At 37.5% G+C, this 21,994-nt stretch overlaps 1 protein-coding gene across 2 annotated transcripts; it reads left to right on the forward strand.

Moving 5' to 3' along the window:
- Nucleotides 1-3,600: 3,600 nt before the first annotated feature.
- On the forward strand, nucleotides 3,601-21,215 carry LOC148846361 (octanoyltransferase LIP2p, chloroplastic-like). 2 transcript variants are annotated; one of them, XR_016101818.1, is made up of 5 exons: nucleotides 3,601-3,775; nucleotides 6,768-7,032; nucleotides 9,433-9,583; nucleotides 20,392-20,792; nucleotides 20,866-21,215. XR_016101818.1 is itself a non-coding variant. In XM_088953272.1 (4 exons), the coding sequence occupies exons 1-4, from the start codon at nucleotides 3,609-3,611 to the stop codon at nucleotides 20,727-20,729; spliced, it is 921 nt and encodes a 306-aa protein (XP_088809398.1). In that variant the 5' UTR covers nucleotides 3,601-3,608; the 3' UTR covers nucleotides 20,730-20,848. The 2 variants fall into 2 exon arrangements, 1 of the variants encoding a protein (XP_088809398.1); XM_088953272.1 differs by lacking the exon at nucleotides 20,866-21,215 and having other exon boundaries at nucleotides 20,392-20,848.
- Nucleotides 21,216-21,994: the final 779 nt, after the last annotated feature.

Genomic DNA, 21,994 nt, shown 5'->3' on the forward strand with positions numbered 1-21,994 from the left:
GAATGGGTGCAAAGAGCAAAGGACATGAACATCAGTAAATTGAATATAGAAGGAGATTCAAAGTTGGTGGTGGGATGGTTGCAAAAAGGAAGAGGCTGGATTGTGGACTTATAACAATGAAAGGAAGAAGTTTAAATGGCTGACATGAGACATGGATGTGAGAGTTAGTTGGGTTAAAAGAACAACTAATGGTTTTGCTGATACCTTGGCAAAACAAGGGGTGGGAAGAAATCAATTGTTTTGGGCTCAATTGTAATTTTGCATTATTTTTTTTAGGAGAGTTAAGAGTTTTTTTTCTCACCCTTTGTAATTTGATTGTTCTGATTTAATGAAATTTGAACTTATAGATCAAAAACCAAAGTACCTTGACTATAATTCCTCAGCCATCACACTATCACCTAGGAGTTCCTTCTACCACTATATTACTGAGATTAAAAGTTTAACGCAACCTTAACCCCTGTAGTACAACTAGCAATTAGACTTGTGTAGAATTTCCCAACTTACAGGCCTTGAAAAGATGGCTACAGTGGTTTTGGATTTGTTTCTAAAAGGTCCTATGCCAAAATTACCAGGGTTCCTCATGCTACATCCATTAAAGTTTAACTTGGTCCAAGGCTGGTGGGTACCATTCTACAAAGGTGCTTGGGCTAGTTGAAGATGAATGAGCCCCACAATGCTGCCCTTTCAAGATATCATCTATGGAGAGTGGTGCAAAGATATCTAGTTTTTATCCAATGCACCACCTTTATTCTTAATTATAGCCTCCTTGGCTTGTGACTTTTAATTGGAAGTTCTTGTGTTCTTTTCTTTCCGTAATGACTGTAGTATTGACTATATAGCTGACTTTATGCATCATCACGTTGTCTTCTTTATTTTCTTGGGTGAATTTATGAATAGATGTCATAAATAGGCTTCCTATGTCTCCTAGTGTAATCCATCTACAAGAAAAGAGTGAAAATAACCAATCCATGATGCTGAAAGTGAAAGCTGCAGGTGATTAGTACTTGGTAGATAGAAGCCAAATTAAAAGCTTTTCACTACAAAGAAAACACTTCTTTGGTTGCAAAACCTGGACTTCTCTTTTGAAGTATCTTACAGGTGTTGTTTTCAAAGTGGAATACCTCCTAACATAAAGCTATGATCTTGGGTGGAATCCGCCTATTCCACATGAATCTTACCATAAAAGGCTTGTGGTATAGAGGTTGACTCAAAAGATCTATAAAGAAGCACAAGAGAACTATCATGAGGATTGGAGGACCAACTATTGGTGTCTGGTTTTGGAAATTGGTAATGCACCTTTCAAGGAGTCAATAAGAGCTAAACTTATGAGTATTCAAAATCCCCTAATCTCTTCTAAGACTCAAATCCCATGATAAAACCCATATTGGATCCAGAAGCAAGGAAAAGATAGGTGTATGCTTATGGGAAGGAATGGGATAGATGAGAGGGAAACTATCTTTCAATGGTTTATCTCACTACCAGAGATCATTTCAGAATTTAATTTCTTACCAGAACAAACATTATACTGAAAATGTTGTAAAAGGATCAAGGTTTAAAATGTCAATGTCGATGGAAATGTCGCTTACCAAAATATAGGACATATGTTGGAAATGTCGAGGAGAAATATTGTAAAAATTAGAGACATTGTGGAAATATGCAAAGATATTTTGTAAAATGATAAAAGAAGCATTAATACATATTTCTAGACTTTTATCTTATTCCCAACCATTATATAAAGCTAAAAAACTAAGATCAATAACAAATTAGTAAACGACGATACATATTTCTAGACTTTTATCTTATTCCCAACCATTATATAAAGCTAAAAAACTAAGATCAATAACAAATTAGTAAACGACGATTTACCGATTTATTATGCATTTTGATGTTTTTACAAGGTTATCTGATATTTTCTTTTCTTATTTTTAATTCTGATTTATTATAAATTCTAATATATTTATTTCACACTAGTAAATAGAAATACATTTATTCTGATTTTTTTAAATATTAAAGTTATAATACATTATGTTTTATTATAAATTTAATAAACTGATTCTCCTTTTTGTAGTATTAAGATTATGATAAATTCTGATTTCTTATAAAACTTAATGAATTTATTATGATTTTTAATACTAAATTTATAATAAATTATGATTTAGTATAAAATTTATTAAATTTATTCTGATTTTTTATATTAAATGTAGAATATGGTTTATAATAAAATTTAATAAATATTTTAATAAAGTTATAATACATTTTCTGATTTGAATAAATATTTTAAAAAATACTAACTAGTTAATATTTTATTACTTCAAAAATATTTTATGTTTTATATTATAAAGTAATTAATTTATTCTTTTTTTTTATATTTTGTTAATTCTTTTTATAAATATTTTATTTGAAATATTAAATAGAAATTATTAATGGAATAATCTATATTAATATACTGTATTATATTAATATAATATACTAATATATTATATTTTTAATGTACATTAGTTGACATCCTGTTGACATCTTGTCGACATAATAGGAAAAACTGTATTTTTTTTGGTTATTTGGACCAATTTGTTGGTGAGCCTCGGTTATTTGGACCGACATAATATATATTTTATATTACCATCCACTTTCATGTCGGTGAGCCTCGACATCGACATATGTCGGGTGGCCTTAGTGACATTTGGCGACATTTGAAACCATGAAAAGGATAGAGAGCAAAGTATATTGGTTGCATTACCATTTTCAGACTAGACTATATTCAACTTGCAACTATGGTGATTTGTAGTTTACCCCAAATGGTTGTAATTAAGGTTGAGTTGAGGCTGTTGTAGATATATGTACATGTTGTTTCAAGTGTTAAGGTTTGCATAATTTTTACAGAATATGGGTGAAATGCATAGTTCTATGGCGGATATTAGTTCTGTTATTTGTTGCTTAAGGTTGTTTTAATTTCAATAAAAATTACTTTTTTTTTTATATTTGAAAATTTCTGTAGAATCTAACAAGAAGAAATACTTTTTTTTTTTTTCTTTCAATACATGCTGTTTTTAATAGTATAGTGGCACTATTAACTCTTGTTTGTTTGACATGATCTTTGTTGATTTTTCATCAGTGTCTCTTGCATTTTGAAATGATTTATGGACAAGTTTGGATGCTTCTAGTGTATATTTTTCTTGAAAGGTAGCTAGGATATTAAAATTATCGAATTTTCCTTGTATGGAATTTATTTTGGTGTGTCACTTTGTAAATTTTGGTAAGAAGGCAATATTAACCTATTAACTGAGTGCTTTTGGTATGATTTCTCTTCCAATATATTTTCTATTTTATGAAGGACCTTCTATTTTTCATGAATTTTCTTCAAAGTTATATAAGTACCTTTGCAGATATCGTTATAGTCAGCTGCCAGCAGAAAAGGGCCCTTCACTTTCAGTGTGTGGTTCTAAGCATTGTAATTTGCTTTATGTTTTGTGTTTCAGTTGTAGGACTTCTGCAGCACATTGAGTTGTGCATAAAGCATTGGAATGGTGGGTCGATTATTCCATTCATCTTTCTGTTGTGGATCAGTGGACAGTATCTTTCTTTGGTAGTAACAAATTCAATGAGATAAGATGCTTCTTGCAGTAACCCCTGCTTTTTATTCATTTTCAACATTTCAAACTCGAGGGCATTCAAAATCAACATGCCAATCTTCTATTAATGAGGTTACATCAAAGCTGTACAAGTTTTCAAATTTCAAGACCTTGGCCACATCAAAAACAAATAATGACATGAGAAGGTGAGATATTTTATCTTCCCCTCCTGCAAACATGCATGTGTTATTTATTCCACTTCCACAATATTTCTCGGTGCTAATGTGGTGATAGAATGACTAGTCATTTTGGCCTCCCTAGGTGATACAATGATTAATTGGTACCTAGGTGCTGACAAGTTGACCATTAAAAGATACATTCTAAATTTAAGATATATTAGTGCAATCTTAGATATTGGTTAATATGAACTTCACATGTGCAATAAAGAAACAATACAGGACATATAGGTTACAGTCTTCATTTTGTAAACATAAAATGAAAGGCTGGATAGGATCAGCCAGCTCCAATTGTATTTGTTTGGCCTGCATCCATCTTGGGGGCAGATAGGAGTTTATTTAATGAATATATTGTTATTTGTCAACAAAAGGGGTTGGATAGGATGAGATAAGAAGCGAGAGTCCGTCTTTTCCAAAGGAAGAGTGCAACTCCATACCACACCTCTTTTTGGTTGGAAATGGTTACTTTCCAACCATTGGTTGGAGCCTTGTGCACCGGGCTGCCCTTTTTTAAATGGTTACTTTCATTTGGAATTACAAATTACAAAGCAGTCCAAAAGAACTCGTCCCTTGTTTAGCTAAGCTGTTAGTCATCCCATTGGTTGATCTTCTAATCCATTTGAAATTGACATCAGTCTCTCTTGAAAGACAAAATATCTCCCTCAAACCTGCCTGTTGGTCCATACCTCCAGATTCCTTGTTTGCATCCACCCTTTCATTAACTTGGAGTTGCCTTCCACTTCTAAATGTTGGACATCCAACTGTTTATCCAATCTTAAGCCTTGAAGGAAGGACAAAACTTCTGCTCCAAGTGAGTCTCCCACTCCTATTGGACCAAAAAGGAGAGCCACTATGTATCCTTCCCCATCTCTGAAAACTCCTCCAAAACCAGGTCTTGGGTTGCCCATCGAGCTTCTATAAATGTTTAGTTTTATTCTTTGAGATGCTGAAGGGACCCAAACCTCCCAAGTTACGACCTTGATAGTTGATGTATCTGCTACTGCTTTCCATCCCCTAATCATGTCTTGCATTGAAAACTCCTTAAACAACTAATTCTCACTCAATTTTCTACTTTGAAGGTGATGTTTTCTATTAATTCCTCCTTGGATCTAGCTGAATCTCAAAAGATATGGTTGTACCTTTCTTTTCAAGCTGTCCACCATAATGTTGATGCTCTGGTAGCTCTCCACACCCTTCATCTCTTCTTTGGTTGTCTGAGAAAGCTTACTTCAAACAAAGTTGCTACAGAAGGAGGGTGCCCCCACCTGCACCCAAAGAGCTGCACCCAAAGAGAGAAGCAAGCGAATCTCAAATAAAATCAACAAAGAGCAAGAAATTAATAGGTGTGGAGCTGTCTCACAAGTAAATCAAAGGATATAGACATGAGGTGATACCGTGATAGGCACTTATTTGGCCATTGTTTTTTGAAGCACATTTCAAGTGTTGACTCTATTGAGAAATGCTTCCCAGCAAAATGCCTGTTTTTTTGATCAATAAATTAGGAGTGCATAATACATGCATCGATGGGAGAGAGAAAAAACTTTTATCTCCCCATACAACTTTCTTTACGATTGTGTCCAAAAGATTTGCTCCTTCTTCACCCCTTGCTTGGCTAGTACATCAGCCATACTATTGGCAATCCTTTGAACCCATTGAAATCTCACTTTCACCCTCTAGACAACCATTAGAACATTTTAGCTTGTTTTTATACTGCCATAGAGCTGCCTCCCCACTTTTTGGGGCAAAGGAATACTCCACACTTCTTTGGCTGGAAAAGACAAACCTTGGTTGTTTGATTGGAGAAGGGCAGGGAAGAAAGAAGCACATGAGAAAGAATCTCATCAACCCCACCTCCATTTCAGTAAATGAAAAATTTCTTGGGGTTGATAAAAAAAATTTTCTTGGGTGTGAACAGTAACACATTATATTCTCCAGAAAACGATACTCTAGTCACTACTCTATTACTTGAGCGGCTAGTGCACTTGCTAGTGTCACCAAGACGCACCAAAAAACCAGAAGGGAAAGGTTTTCAAATTCTGCTATCTCTACAGGACTGATTAAGAAAGACTTCCCCTAACCGAGTGATCAAAACATCAACCATCCCCATTTCAGAATCCCTTAGACCTCTTCTCAAGCCCAAATCCTAGGAGTTATCAACAAACACTGAAGAGATCACTTTTCTTTTGTTTTTAGACAAGGAGTAAATAGAAGGAAATCTATCTCTAAGTGAGTTTTCACCAACCCAAACATCTTCCCAAAACAAGACTTTATTTCCAGCGCAGACATCGTTTTTGAAATAAGGAAGCATAAGAGGCAAAATACCTTGAATAGCTTTCCAAGGAGAACACTGAGAAGCCCCAAGGTCGAGTCCTGCATCCCAGCCGTTATCTGCCAATCCGTGAATACTAACAATCACTCTAGACCAAAGTCTGTCATGTTCCATTGGTAGTCTCCAAATCCATTTCCCCAGCAAAGCCGTGTTTCTTAATCTTATATTTCCTAACCCAAGGCCTCCATCATCCCTACTCCTAGAAAGCACCTCCCACTTCACTATACCTTAGGTCTAACCTGAGCAGTTGAGACAGATTGCTCTAACAATTTGGTAGTGCAGGAGTGTCAACTTCGATATGATAAATTCCCCAAGTTTATCATTCGGTTGAGAACATTTAAGTTTACATAAGTCTCATAAGTTCAGGGGTAATACACAAAAACACACCATAACACACATGGAATAATAATGCACTGATTTTATTCAACAACAAGTGTCAGTATACATCAGTCTGGTGGAGCTGAGGGCATACACTATCTAACACTTTTTTTTTGTAGTTTCTTTAATAACGACTCCATAGAGCTCTTTATGTTGATTCTGAATTGAGATATATTAACTTGCAATTGGCTTATCCAATTACCAATACATTAGTAGGAATCTTAACCATCCCACATGTTTGTTGTGAATGTATAGGTGTGAATACTTTGATCTGTACAAAGAACATGTTCCTTATTTGGAAGCCCTATCCTGGCAAAAATCCATAGTAAAAGAGAAGAAATCTTTGATTGATAGAGGTGAAGATTGCTTTGACACATTAATTATTCTTCAACATCCTTCTGTTTATACATTGGGTACTGCTAGTTCAGAGAAGTTCTTGAAGTTTGAGAGGGAGTACGCTCCTTATAATGTTTACAAGACGGAACGTGGTGGGGAGGTTACATATCATGGGCCTGGTCAGGTACTTGTTTTCTTTTTTCACTGACGTCATGGATATGATATACAATACTTTTGCATGTTGTTAGAGGTCATAATTTGTGTTATGAAGCATCACTTTGTCCTTTTAATACGTGTCAATAATTTTTACTTATCTGAAAGAGGGAAAAGACTGAAAATGTGGGGTGGCCAGAAGGCTATGGTTTTGTCAAGTCGTGTCACTTCATCTTTTGGTGTTTCTTGAAATGAAGAATACCTTGACTTCATCATCTCAATAATGACAAGTAAATGCTACCTTGAGACTAGAATAATCATATAATTCACCCAAAAGTTGGAATGCTGTAACAAAGATAAACAGAAGCCCATTTATGGTGAAGCCAAAGTGTATTGTTTTAAAAATGCCTATTAATGATTTAATGTCATTTTATTGTACTAGATGTGATTTAGTCCAATAAAATTCTACAAAATAATTTCAGATTTAAGCAGAGAAAGAAAAGGAAGAGGAATAATTGCACAATTGTTGGCACTTCATCCTTGGATCTTATAAGGTAAATCCAAATATAGCGAGAGAAATCATCAATGAAAAGGTTAAAATACTTGTAACCCTCCATAGCAAATAAATAATATGGCCCCCACACATTAGAGTGGACAATATGGAAATGAGAAATTGATTTTTTATTACTCATTGAATATGATTGTCTACAATGTTTTGCAAGTTCACATGACTCACAATGAAGACTCGACAGGGATATTCCCTTAAATATTTCTGGAAACAAATGACTTAAAGCAAAAAAAGGCAAATAATCAAATATTAAATGACATAACATGACTTTATCAATTGACTCTTATGAAACAGACTCCAAAGCAACTCCACTAGATGGTCCAAGACTTCGATTAGGTGTATCCAACAAGTATTCGTTTTCCTCGTGGTCACTCCTAATTGTCCTTTAAGATTTTAGGTCTTAAAAACATAGTGAGTAGGGAAGAAAGTTACACTACGGTTCATTGATTTAGTCAAGCTATTAACAAATAAAAGGTTTGTGTTAAGTTTGGAAACATGAAGAATAGATGATAAAACAAGGGAGTTAGAGGCTTTGATATTCCCTTTGCCGAATATGGGAGCAAGAGACCCATTAGCAAGGGATATCTTCTCTCTACTAGAGAGGATTTGATATAAACAAAAGAGGTTAGATATGCTAGTCATATGGTCTGATGCACCAGTATCAATAATCCAAGGGATTTTATGATTACCTGAAGCAGTAGCATGATTTGTAGAAACACGAGTACCTGAGTGAGCAAATGCAAATGAAGAGGTGTTGCCTGAGGAGTTGGAAGTTGTAACAGTATTCTCCAAATGATTAATTAGCCTCCAGTACCTTTCAAATTCTACCTTTATTGCGCCAGCTGCTCCATAGTAGATTTCTCTTCACTTCCCCTATTTCCAACTTTAGGTGCTGTGGCAACATATGCATTCTTGGGCTTTCTAGGTTGGCTATTCTTCTTGAAGTTGTTGTTATTGTTCCAAAACCTTTATGGGAGAAGATCAGAGTGAAGTTTCCAACAAACATCCTTAGTGTGTTTCGTTTCTTGCAATATTCACATATCACCTCTTTCTTCTCAGTCAATCTCTTTGGCTTTAATCCAGCATGTGTAAAATGCTCTGAAGGTGGTCCTTGTAACTGTATTTGTCGCCTACTCTCTTCATTGCTCACTATAGAATATGCTTGAGCAAGGGTTACTTCATCTTTAGTCATAATATTTTGTTCTGTAATGCCAAACTCATGGTTGAGTCCTGTAAGTAACTTAAACACCCTGCTTCTTTCCAATTAGGCATAAAAGTTCTCTGAACAATCAACAACTTATCTCTCCATACACTCTTCTAATTGAAAGGTGTATGGGAAAAGAAAGAAAAACAAAAAGATGGAAGGAAGACTTGCTTTGATACCAAGATGGGATTTAGTCCAATAAAATTCTGCAAAATAATTTCAGATTTAAGCAGGGAAAGAAAAGGAAGAGGAAGGCAGCAAGAAACAAGAAGAAGATGGAGAAGAAGGGAGAAAAGGAGAAGAATTTGATGTTTTCCTCTTTTACCTCTCTTAACTATTATTAATCTTACTAAAACTGATCAAATTACAAGTTTGCCCTTAAGGGGGCGGCCAGCTCATCAATCTACTTAAAAAACATAAATAAGGATTAACAGGCCCATAACGGAAAAGCCCTTTAACAAATGAAGCAAGTAGGAAGGAAGAACAATAATAAGACAATAATGGGCTAGGGTCCATTTGGCCCAGTCTCTCTACAGTACCTTCTTTCTTCTTGTTTAAGGGACTATAACTAAATCTGCAATTTTTCAGTTGTACTGCAGCATGTAATCAATTATTGTGTGATGTGTTTCTGACTTTAAATTCTATGATTTGGTGTTCAGCTAGTTATATACCCTATTCTCAATCTTCAGCATCACAAGATGGATCTCCATTGGTACCTCAGGTCTCTTGAGGAGGTGGTTATTAGGGTTCTTTCCAACACCTTCTCTATCAAGGCTTCTCGACTTGAAGGTTTTACTGGTGTATGGGTTGGTATGTTTCCTCTTTTTCCTTTTTTCCAAGGTTATTGTGAAGTTCTTCAACTTCCCTAAAGATTTCTTCAAGATACTTGACAAATTCATACCCAGGATGCCGGGCCCAAGATTGGACCCAAACATATTTGCTAATGTTTCTCATTCATTCATCCTAATAAAAGATATTTTTAAAAGATACATTTTTTTTTATGGGAAACGATAACTTTCATTAATTCTTTAAAAAAACTTAGTACAAACAATCACCTTCAAAAACAAGGTGACCCCTCATCAAAATTACAAACAGGCCCAAAAAAGGTTCTGCCTACTTAACTCATTGCTTTGCTAAAGAATTGGTCATTGCATTGGCTGATCTCCTAGTCCATTCAAACCAGACTTCAAGCTTCCTTGTTAGTTGCATAATCTCCTTTGCAGGTTATCCAAGGGACTAGGCACTTAAGCTGTTTGTTTTCCTCCAACCTATTACCAGTTTCGAATCTCCCTCCACTTCCAACTGCTGAAAACCCAGCTGTTTAGCCAGTTTGAGCCCCTGTAGGAGTGCAAGATCTTCTGCTCTAAGAGAGTCCTCCAATCCTATTGGGCCAGAATAAAAGGCCAGGACTTTTCCTCCCGCATCTCTAAAGACACCCCCAATTCCAGAGGGGCCTGGATTACCTACAGAGCTGCCATCAAAGTTTAGCTTAACAGCCATAGATAATGGGGGCGACCAGTCCTCTTGAATAGCTAAAGAGGGTCAGGAGGAAGCTGCTACTGTGCTCCACCCTCTAATTAAGTCTTCTACAGAGAAGTCCTTGAACAGGTCCAGCGATTTCAGCCAATGTATAACCTCGATAGTGATCCCTTCTATGACTTCATGTGCTGATTTGTCTTTCTCTTGAAAGATTCTGTTATTTCTCTCTTTCCACACTGTCCAAACAACTAATGTCCTCGTTGCTCTCCATATTACCCTTCCTCTTTTCTTTGGCTGATGGAAAAGGCTAGATTCAAAAAGATCCACCATGCTTGTAGGAGGAATCCACCTGCACCCAAAGACAGAGGAAAACCAATCCCAAATAAGAGTAACAAAAGGACAAGAGATTAGTAGATGATTTACTGTCTCACCACTCTTCAAGCAAAGGCTACAAACATGAGAGGTTAAGAACCAATTTGGTCTTTTTTCTGAAGCAAGTCCAAAGTGTTGATTTAGTTTTTTTCTGAACCAATTTGGTTTTTGGAGACCCACTTCCCTACAAAGAGCCCTCACCTTTGGAGGTACAGGAGTACTCCACACTTATTTTACAGGAAAAGAGTAAACTAAATTGGAAGAGTGCACTAAAACATTGAAGAAAGAAGAGCAAGAAAAACAACCGGAGGACTCTTCAGACCAAATTCTATTATCAGGACAAGATTGGTCCAAAAACACCGAGTTTAGAAGAGAGAAAATATCATCTGCCAACGTTATTTGACTCCCTCAACCCTCTCTTGAACCCTAGATCCCATGACTTTCCGGAAACATGAAAGGTAGAGATGACTTTAAATTTGTTCAAGGACAGGGAGTAGAGGATCGGGAACCTATCCTTAAGAGGCTGGTCCCCAATCCAAACATCCTCCCAAAAAAGGACCATATTACCTGAACAAGCGTCATACTTGATGAAAGGAGAAAAGGTGGGCAGGATACCAACAATGTCTTTCCACGGAGAGGAATGAGAAGCCCTTGGGTTGAGATCAGCATCCCATCCATTAGCTGCTAATTCATGTATGCTTTCTATCACTTAATGCCACAAATTTTCTTGCTCCTTGGGAAACCTCCACAACCACTTACCTAAGAGTGCTATGTTTCTTAAACGGACATTTCCAATCCCTAAACCCCCTTTGTCTTTTGTCCTAGAGACCACTTTCCACTTCACTAGGTGATCCTTTTTTGACTCCCCAAGTTCCTAGAGGAAATCTCTCATTACTTTTTCCAATTGATTTGCAACCTTAGCAGGCACTTTGAAGGTAGACAGGAAGTGCATTGGCAAATTTGCTAGTGTTGACTTAATTAAAGTGATTCTACCTTCTAAAGAGATGTAATTCCTCTTCCACCCTGCTAGTTTCTTTGTGAATCCTTTCAAGACTGGGTATCAGGAACTTTTTGACTTTGGGTTTCCTCCTAGAGTACTTTACAGGCCAGTCACACCACTCACAATCTAAGAACCTAGCCAAGGAAGACACCTCCTCATCTGATCTATTAATCCCAACCACACAACTTTTGTTCTAATTCACTCTCAAATTAGAGACCTTTTCGAAACCTTATACCAAACATTTCAGATTGACCATCTCCTCATGCGCTCTCCCTTACAAAAAAGAATTATATCATTTGCAAATTATAAATGAGTGACCACTACTTGCCTCCCTACTGTCCACCCATTAAAAAGATTTTTGGAGTTAGCCTTGGAGATCATATCACTCAAAACATCCACTATTAAGGTAAAAAGGGAGAGGGAGGGTCCCCTTGTCTTAGACCTCTCTTTGCAAGGAAAAAATTCTTGGCTACCCCATTCACCAAAATAGAGTAATGGTATGAAGCCACACAATCTTTTACTCATCTACACCACCTTTCTCCAAATCTATTTCTCAAAACTTCCAGTAAAAAGTCCCAATCTACCAAGTTATAAGACTTTTCCAAATCAAGTTTGCAAATCAGCCCCTTTTCCCCTTTTCTCTTTCTGTAGTCAACACACTCATTGGCAATAATTTTTGGTCCGTGATTTGTCTCCTAGACACAAAGGCTCCCTGGTTTAGAGAGATTAGATAAGGAAGTACCTTTTTAATTCTTGATGCTAACACCTTAGAGATCATCTTATACATGCTGCCCATCAAACTAATGGGTCTAAAATCCTTTGGGTGTCTTGCATCCATCTTTTTGGGGATCAAAGCTATAAAAGTAGCATTGGCACTTGAGTTAATCCTACCTCTCTCAAATAATTCTAGAAACACCTCCATTAAATTCCCACCTATGATTTCCTAGCAATCTTGTTAAAAGGCCACCATGAATCTTGACCTTGAGCTTTAGATCTTTCCATTGAGAAAACAACATCTTTGACTTCTTGGATCTCAAAATTTCTTTCCGATTACTCCATTACTTCTCTACTCTCTGTTTGCCACTGAAAATCAGAAATGTCCTCTCTCATTTTGCTAGGACTGTCATAAATGGTTTTTAAGTGGTTCACAAACACTCTTGGTATCTCTTCCTCCCTTGTAAGCACTTCTCTATTCCATTCCAACCTCTCCATAGTGTTCTTCCTCCTACCATTTGCCGAGGTATGAAAAAACCTAGTATTTCCATCTCCCTCCTTGAGTCATTTGCATATAGGCTTTTGTCTCCAACTTATCTCATCTTTTCTATTTATTTCCTCTAATTCTAGTTTCAAGTTCCACCTTTCTTTCCTTTCTTCTACTCTCAACCTTCTCTCTGCTTCCTTTATATCAATTTCTTGAATTCTTTTAGCAATCCATTATTTTCTCTCTTCGACTCTTCCAAACACCTCTTTGTTCCACTCTTTGATCCTAGCTTTCAGAATTTGTAGCTTTTTGTAGAATCTATATCCTTTTCATATGAACTCCACCTGATCTTCCCACCATTGTTGTACTTTCTTTAGAAACTCAGGATGAAGTAGCCACATGTTCTCAAACCGAAACGGACAAGGTCCTCCTAATTTCTCTTGTGAGAGCCTGATTGGACAATGATCCAAAGTTGGTCTAGGAAGTGCCCTTACTACCATTCCCCTCCAAGTAGTCTCCCAGTTTGCAGATAATTAAGAATAAGAATCTGTCTAGTTTACAACATAGGGGTTCTTCTTAAATGTTGGACCAAGTGAAATTGGCTTGTAGCATGGGCAGCTCTCTCTCTCTCTCTCTCTCTCTCTCTCTTTATCAGCATCATGGGCAGCTCTCTTAGCTCAAAGAACTCCACAAGTAGATTTAATTTCCTATGGCTAGGATTAGTTGTTTCATTCACAAATCTAATGACATTAAAATCGTCCCCCAAAACACCAAGGATCACTCCAAAGACCCCTTATTGGCTGCTTGTTCTTCCCAAAAGTCTTCCCTTTCCCTATATGAATTTGGACCATAGACATTAGTTAAAGCCCATTCTAACCCATCCTCTTTCCTCCTAAATTTCACTTGACGGTAAAGTTTCCAATCAATTCTTTAGTGTAGTCCATCTCCTCATTCTTCCAAATTGTTAGGATGCCTCCTGAGGCTCCCATGGTTGTGCAAAAGCCCAACTTAGGCCTTTGGCTGGCCAGAAACTTCTTACCCATCTTCTATCCACCTCTTCCAACTTTGTTTCTTGAATTAGTAAAATATCTGGCTTCTCTTTCTTAAAAACATCCTTAATCACCCTTCTTTTTCTTTGACTCCTCGCCCCCCTAACATTCCAACTGATTATCTTTATGGGAAAATTCAAATGTTGAGACCCTGGGGTTTTTCTTAACCTAAACCATTTTCCCTTCCTTTCTGCTTGTACCTCCTTTTTCATAATCAACTCCACATCTCAGCCTCTCCACCTCACTCATCTTCTTCTTTCTTTTTTTTGGTAACTCTAACTCCTTATTTAAAGAATTGATTCTTTTCCTTTCTCCTGTGTCGTCTTTCTTCTGCTGTTTTTTCTTTTTGTGTTTTTGGCTCTCAACTCACTCTTTCCTTCTTCCTTTCCCATCTCCAAAACATCAGATTTGGACTACTACCTTCCTCCTCCAAACCCACTCTGGACTGTATTTCTACCTGAACCAACTGATCAAAGAGCTGCATTATTAGCTCCCAGATTCTCTTCCCTTCCTCCCTAGAATCCTCTACAGCCTCAGTCTCTCCTAACACTTCTGTTGCCTCCAATGATACACTAGGATTGACAGCTGCTGGACAAGAATAGGTGTCACCTACAGGTTGGACAATAACCACAAAAGGAGGGTGGGGAGGATTATCTGAAACACAAATAGAATTAGCTAAAAATTGACAAACCATACCAGAACCAAGAAACAGAGTAGGACTGTCATGCAAAGGGGGTTGACACTGAACAGGGCCAATGTTGGGGGAGTTCTCCAATCTAACCTTTAAACCGCTAGTAGGGGAAGGGGAGCCGTCTGCAAGCTTGCTTTCCGAAGTGAGGAGAAACTGTAAATTCTCTATGGTCACCCTGATTTTGACTCTCAGAAAGGGAAAGATCTTCTCTGCCTTTGAACGAGGAGTTTTCTCGTCTCAAGTGAGAACCTTTCAAATGGTCGCTCATCTTAGGTTCCAAAGAAAGTTTGGTTGGGGTCAGTAAAGAGTTTTTGAAGAGCAGTCTTTTTCCTAATTCTGCATCCTCCAGAAGAACTTTCCTTGTGCTGCTTTTAACGCTGTTGATACTAGACTGGCCGTAGGACTCTTCATCTGATTTCTCTTCTTCACGGCTTACCCAATCTGAATCAAAATCACCATCTTCCTCTTTGTTTCTATCATACCTCAGATTTTGTCATTTAGGGGTGGTTGAGTAGCAGACCAGCCTTGGCCTCCATGTGAACTTCTCCGCAACAGAGCCACTCGGCTGAGAATGAATCAAATCGGGTTGGATGGGGGACGATAATACACCCAAGATATTGTCCCCTTTCTTTTTGTCTTTTTCTAGTCATATGATGACTTAAAGAGGCATGTGACTTCCTCTCTAACCTGCCTGCCCCATTTCTATTTATCCCGCCTGGCCCATTACCACTTATCCCACCTGGCCCATCTGATGGCTCACCTTGCAAACCCAACAATTTGTCCTGCTTCGTAGGCCCATTTTTTACTTTACTTAAAGTGAGTTTAAGCCCATTCTCTTCTTGGACTTTCGAATTGGCCCTTACCACTATTTGTTCAACCGCCTTGTTAGTCCCACCAATTTGAGAGCCTTGATAGTCTGGTTTTGCATTTAACATACCTGTCACAACCTCTGCAAAGGCTCTTTTAAACTCTGAAGCTTTGCCTTGGCTTGCACTCTTCCCATTTTCCTTTTCGGGTAATTCTTTCTTGTTCTTTCTCCTTAAGCTTTCCAATTCTGTGGTAGTTTCAGCTAATTTGAAATGCACCTATCTCTATGATCCACACAGGTAATCTTCTTCTACCTCCTCATCCTCCTTCCTCCTGGACTCCTTCCACAGAGCTGCTTCAATGGACATTAAAAGCCACACTGAATAGAAAGCACTGTCAGCATAAACCTCAATCTTCCTGGGAATTTCTTCAGGCTTTGCTCCGTTTATTCTCATGGCTGCTGATTGAAGATCTTTTAGAAACACACCTTCCAGTTTAGCTTTGCACAAGGAGGCAATGGATTGAAATAATTCTAGCTTCCACAAATGGAAAGGTAGGTCAGCAAGTCTTATGGTTACCCCATCCTCCACTGAGAAGTCCTTCACGTTTGAACTAGGAGACCACCTCATCACTGTGGCTGCTCCGGTCTGCAACTGGAAGTTTGAAGCACTAACTACTGAGACATCCTCCAACAGATCTAGAAGTGCTTTACAGTCTTCATAAGGGGTGACCATTACTGGACCTTTTACCTTCAGGTTCTTGAGTAAATCTTCTATTATAATCCTCCAATCCTCTGGTTTCTTTTTAACTTCAACTACCAACTTCTTTTCCCATTCTATCTTCTCTATATTGAAAACCATCTTGTCTCTTCCCAAGCCATTCACCAGAATGTTTCCAGAATTTGCTTCCTTGTCACTTAGGGATCCGCTTGTTTCTCCAGTAATCTGAACACCCTCGGTACCTTCCTTCATCTCTTTCAAGATGTCCTGTAGAATGTTTTTTTATCTCCCTCCAAACCATGCCACTTCTACCTTCAGGAATGCAGATGAGTTGTTTCTTTCCTTCTCCAAAAAACTCAATCAGAGCAATGGATCTACCTTTTGTATTCCATCTTCTTTCTACTAGGTACCTTCGATCTTGTTGTTCTTTAGAGCTCTTCCAATCTGTATGTTTGCCTGACTGTAGTGCTCCTTCCATGAACAGTTTGAGCCACTCAACCACCTCAATACCTACCAGCATAACTGTAGTGCTCCTTCCATGAACAGGTAGATCCATTACTTTGAACCTCTCAAAGAAAAAGTTTTTAGCTTCAGCATTCAGAAATCTTCTCCAGGTTGCTTTCTGCGTAAACTCCATCTTCCTGAACTTTGAACAAGGACCTACTGTGTAAAAGATACTTAAAAGTTATAAAACCTATTTTTTTATAGGGATTAAGAATTTAAGACCATGATATGTACTTGTTTGGGATTGCTTTGAGGGACTTAGTACAAAGGTCGCTCGTAGAATCAGGAATGCATAATATTTAACATCACATCAGCTATTTGAAGTAATGCAATTGGGGAAAAAATAAAGAGATTGAGAGTTTTACATGCTTGAATATGTTCATGTTATGCTTTATTTTATTTTTAAATTTTCATTTGAAATAGGTTTTTACATGTTATGTTTATGTAATTTAATTTGAGATAATAGGCTTTTTTTACAACATTTATTTTAAAACTTAAGTTTATATTTTTAATTAAAATTGTGTTTCATATTTTTAGTATTTTGCACTTTTTGTCATTTTTTTTTGAATTTTTAGCATTTTTGTGCCTTGCTTTGAAAAGGCATGTGCCTTGCCTTGCACCTCGCACCTCACGCGCAAAATGACCATTGAGCTTTTTTTGCACTTTTTACTTTTAAAACATTGCTTCAAGGTGTTTCTGTTATCTTCCTCTTCCTTACTACCTTCTACGTGAGTAGAGGCTAAGGTCATTGGCCTTTATGAGCTGCAAAGCCAAGAGGTTAGTGTATTTTGCTGCTTTTGCCTTTGACTGTTACAGTGTTTCTTGTTGCTGCTGGTAATTCTCTGTATGTCTTACTCTGTTTGGGAATAATGTTAATACTGGCCATCATTTGTGCTGAGGCATATTGTAAGTACTGATTTTCAAATGCATTGTCTCCCGGCTAATGGCCCTTGTCTTTGGTGAGGTAGGACCTGACCAAATGGCTTTAATTTGAAATAGGGAGAGACTCTAGGGGAGATGCATGAAGAAAGAGGGATAAGAGAGGATCCCATGAGAATCAAAGCTCAAAAAGAAGTGAGAAAACCCAACAAGGAAAGAATATCCACAATATTTCCACTTTCATTTGTTTTTTCATGACCACAGAATTTCCTTTTAAATCCTAGGTTCCAATTAAAATCCGATGGAGAGGAGACGACAAATCATGAGATGAGCTGATTTTTTAAAGAGGAGATAGAAGCTAGAGAATTTCTGCATACCCCCCCCCCCCCCCCCCCCCCCCCCCCCCCAAGTCACAGATCTTCTCAAAGGTGTACTTTATCCTCAATTGGTCACACCTAACATGAACAAGAAAATGAGGCAGAATAGAATGAATAGTTTTCCAAGGCGAAGAGAGAGTAGTGTGCTTGTTCAACCTTGCATCTAAGCAATTAGTCACCCACAACATAGATACCACAAAATACCAGAGATAACTTTTGTTTTTATTGTTAACAGTCAAAAACTTTTATTAATTGATGAGAAGAAAGTATATTACAAAAGATGAGAAGGGAAGATAGCCTCAGCTAACCACTTTTGAAACATTTCAATTACAAGTTCCCCTCTAACATAGATACCACAAAATACCAGAGATAACTTTTGTTTTTATTGTTAACAGTCAAAAACTTTTATTAATTGATGAGAAGAAAGTATATTACAAAAGATGAGAAGGGAAGATAGCCTCAGCTAACCACTTTTGAAACATTTCAATTACAAGTTCCCCTCTGACAAAGCCCCAAAACAAATGTTCTCTTGTTGCTCCTTCTTGTGCTAGACCATCTGTTAGACATATCAGTAAACCCAAAAAGCCTTGGCTTCCCGCTCCTGCATCAGGGATCTAATTTCTTACAGTACATGTTTATAACTTTATACTAATGCAAACCCTCTAGATCTGTTTGTGACCAACCTACTACAACCCTTGAACCCTCTTCTACAATTAAGTTCCTGTAGTTCAGTTTTTCTTTTGAAGTCCATACAACACTACTCTCAATTCAGCCTTTGTTGAGTCCCCCCATCCAATTGGGCCTCAGAATATGGACAAAATGCTTCCTTCTTCATTTCTAATTACTTCTCCCACTCCGGAAGGGTCAGGATTTCCTATGCTGCAACCCATCAAAATTTAATTGAAGGTGTGGGGGAGGTGGTGCTTCCCACTCAGCTCTTATTCCTGGCCTGCTTGTGAAGATTCTACCACTATCATCCAATTTCTTTTAATATCATGCACTGTTAATGGGGCAAAAGTGTCTAAGGTCACCACCAAAGAACTGCAGTTCTCACACATCTTGAAAGAATCTTACCTGCTTTTTTGTAGTGGCAAAGAATCTTCAAACAAGTTTTGCAACCCGTTTGGTTGTCTCCACCTGCACCCAAATGAAGAAAAGAAATGCTCCCAAATAATAGTCACAAACTTAAAGGAGATTAGCAGGTGGGAGCAAGTTTCAGCATTTGCTTTGCACAAGAGGAAGCCATGGTGAGAGATAAACCAGTTAGGTATTGTCTGTTGGAGGATCTCACAGGTATTGTTTTTGTTGTGGTAAAACTCCCAGAAAGAAGCTCTAATCTTTGGTGGCACTGGACCATTTTGACAGGAAAGGAGGCGAGGAAAGTAGGGACCAAGGAGAGACTCTTGAGAAATAGGAACCGGAAGGGGTGAGAGTCCAAATTTCCTTTAATATAGAATTTTAGAGGAAATTTCCACAACCATTTGCCCATCAGAGATGTGTTCTTATCATCTAACCACCCTGAACCCAAACCTTTATTTGATCTGAGCCTGCAAACTATCTTCCAACTAATGAAATGTTCCGTTTTTGAATCATTAGGTTCCTGGAGAAAATCTATCATAATGTTTTCTAGTCTTTTGACTACACTGATTAGGGCTTGTAATACCAAAAAATACATAGGGAGGTTGGTTATAGTGATCATAAGTGTTCTTTTACTTCCAAGCTGAAGTTTTTTTTTTTTTCTTGGCAAAACCTATCCAAGACTCAGTTTCGAAAGGCACTGGATCTTGGAGTTCCCCCAAGCAGGAGCAATAAGTAGGGCCAATACAAGATTATGATGCCATCTTTAACCCCCCCTCCCCTTTGCAGGGAAAGATAAATAAACTAGTAATATCATTAGAGGGGTAGGCTAAGGAGATATTGCCTTATCCAATCAAGGTCTAACTCCAATATATACAAATGCAGTCATAGGCTTTTTGTAAATCCAAACAACTTAGAAACCCTGATTTTCTGATGGTTTTCTTCCTCCACAAACTCATTTGCAACTGAGACTTTGATAGTTAATTTCCTCTTATCCCCCCCCTCTCTCTCTCTCAAATTGGTTTCCTTCTGTGCAAATCATCATTAAAGCAGTTATGAATTCTTGCTGTTTTTTCTACTTATCTTTGGGTTTCATGCCAACACCATTTGGAAAACTGGGGGAGGGGGTGTTTCTGGGAAATTTTTCCTTTCTGTTTTAGAAACAAAGTGAGACCAGTGAATGGGATTTCCTTTCCTACTGACATTGCATTAACAAAAACAAAGAAAATGAAATGAACCAACTTGCTGAACACCTCCCCAGTAGTTGGGATAATTACTTTCTGATACAAAGTGTTTTGGATAATATTTTCCACAAAAAGAAAAGTAATGATAAAATGGGTCCTATTTGCAGTCAGTGACACATGGTGTTTTCCCTTCTCTGTGGACCAATTATCATTATGCCTTTTTCTTCTTAAAATGTTAATATTATTTCTTTGATCTGGACTTTTCTTTTTCCTCTTCAGGCAATGAGAAGCTAGCTGCAATTGGTATTCGGGTATCTCGCTGGATAACATATCATGGCTTAGCACTGAATGTCACTACAGATCTTACTCCCTTTCAATACATAGTCCCATGTGGCATACGAGACCGTCAGGTTGGGAGCATTGAAGGGATTTTAGGAGTGTCTGAATCACCCAAGAGTGGAATGGAGGGTAAGCTCACGACAAGTGCTTCTCAACTGATGGATATCACTCATGACTCCTTGCTCAAGGAATTCTCTGAAGTTTTCCAGCTTACTCTCTGCCATGCACCTATCTCTGACTTACCATTGGAAGGGAGAAACATGAAGCTTGTTTACTGAATGAAATGGAAAGAAATAAAGGGGACATTAAATGTTTGAATGATTTTGGACAAGCATCGAACTGTATGGCTTAGCTTTTTGCATTAATTTACCCATGCGGCATATTTTGAAACTCTCAACTTTGTGTTCTTTTCAGGTCATTAATCCCACGGATTACGGACAGTGCGACGAAGTATCCAGTCAATCATAGAATGTCATGATTTATGTTGCTTGCATGTAGACGTCTAGTGTTCCTTTTCCATGCCCATTATGCGTCCATAGATTAGAAGTGGAGGTATTTTTATCATCAAGCATGGGAAACTATGAGTCAGCGCAGGTGAAGGTATTTTTATCATCAAGCAAAACTCTATTTGGCATAAGTATTTTCATTGTCAAGAAGGGAAAGAAAATCAATCACTCAGTGAAGTATTATTTAAAACCAAGCCAAACCCAATATAATGAATATATATTCTAATCATCTAGAAAGGAAAGAGTTGAACCACTTGGTGAAGGAATTCTTACCACTGAACCAGATCCTATCTAATTAAGATATTCTTGTTGTCAAGAAAGAAGTCAATCACTTGGTGAATTGTAAAATTAGCCCCATATAACAAAGGCATACATCCTTGTTAAGAAAGAAGAGAAATATATCACTTGGTGAAGTTATTACCAAGTTAAACACATTAGGTGCAGAATGTTTTTATCACTCAGAGAGGAAAAGAAAGGAATCAAACACATAGTGAAGGCATTCAATATTCTTAGAAAATATTGCTTGGTTGCTTCATAGGACTTTGCCTTCAGGCCACATGGCCTCAAAACGAAAAGGCTTTCCCTTTTCCTTTCTCACTTGCTCTTGGTAAGCTCGTGCATTAAGTATCTTCCATTGATTATTTGCAAACATCCTATCAATTATTTCACTGTTAAGATTCAGACTCTCCTGATTATTGCTCCATGTGTACATCTGCTTGGATTCAATTACCCAAGTTGATTAGGCCACTTGTTAAAGCCTTAAGAGTGCCTATAAATGTTCCAACTAATATCAACTTCTCATAGACCTTTACTTTTCCTTTTGTTTGGTGATTTCATTGAAGTTACCCAGAGCAATCCATGAGCCTTGCATATCCAAGTTAATAGAATGGTGAAGATTCCAAACTACATAGCGTCTTCATAGATGAAGCAGTGCCACATAACACTTCTATGATTTAGGCATCAATATGCCAATTCGATGAGATGATCGGTTGATCACCTCCAACATTTGTTCCTCATTTCAGAGGATCACCATCTCT

This window comes from Nelumbo lutea, chromosome 7 (assembly GCF_056320005.1).
Source record: "Nelumbo lutea isolate HS-2025 chromosome 7, American lotus-T2T, whole genome shotgun sequence".
Classification (NCBI taxonomy): Eukaryota; Viridiplantae; Streptophyta; class Magnoliopsida; order Proteales; family Nelumbonaceae; genus Nelumbo; species Nelumbo lutea.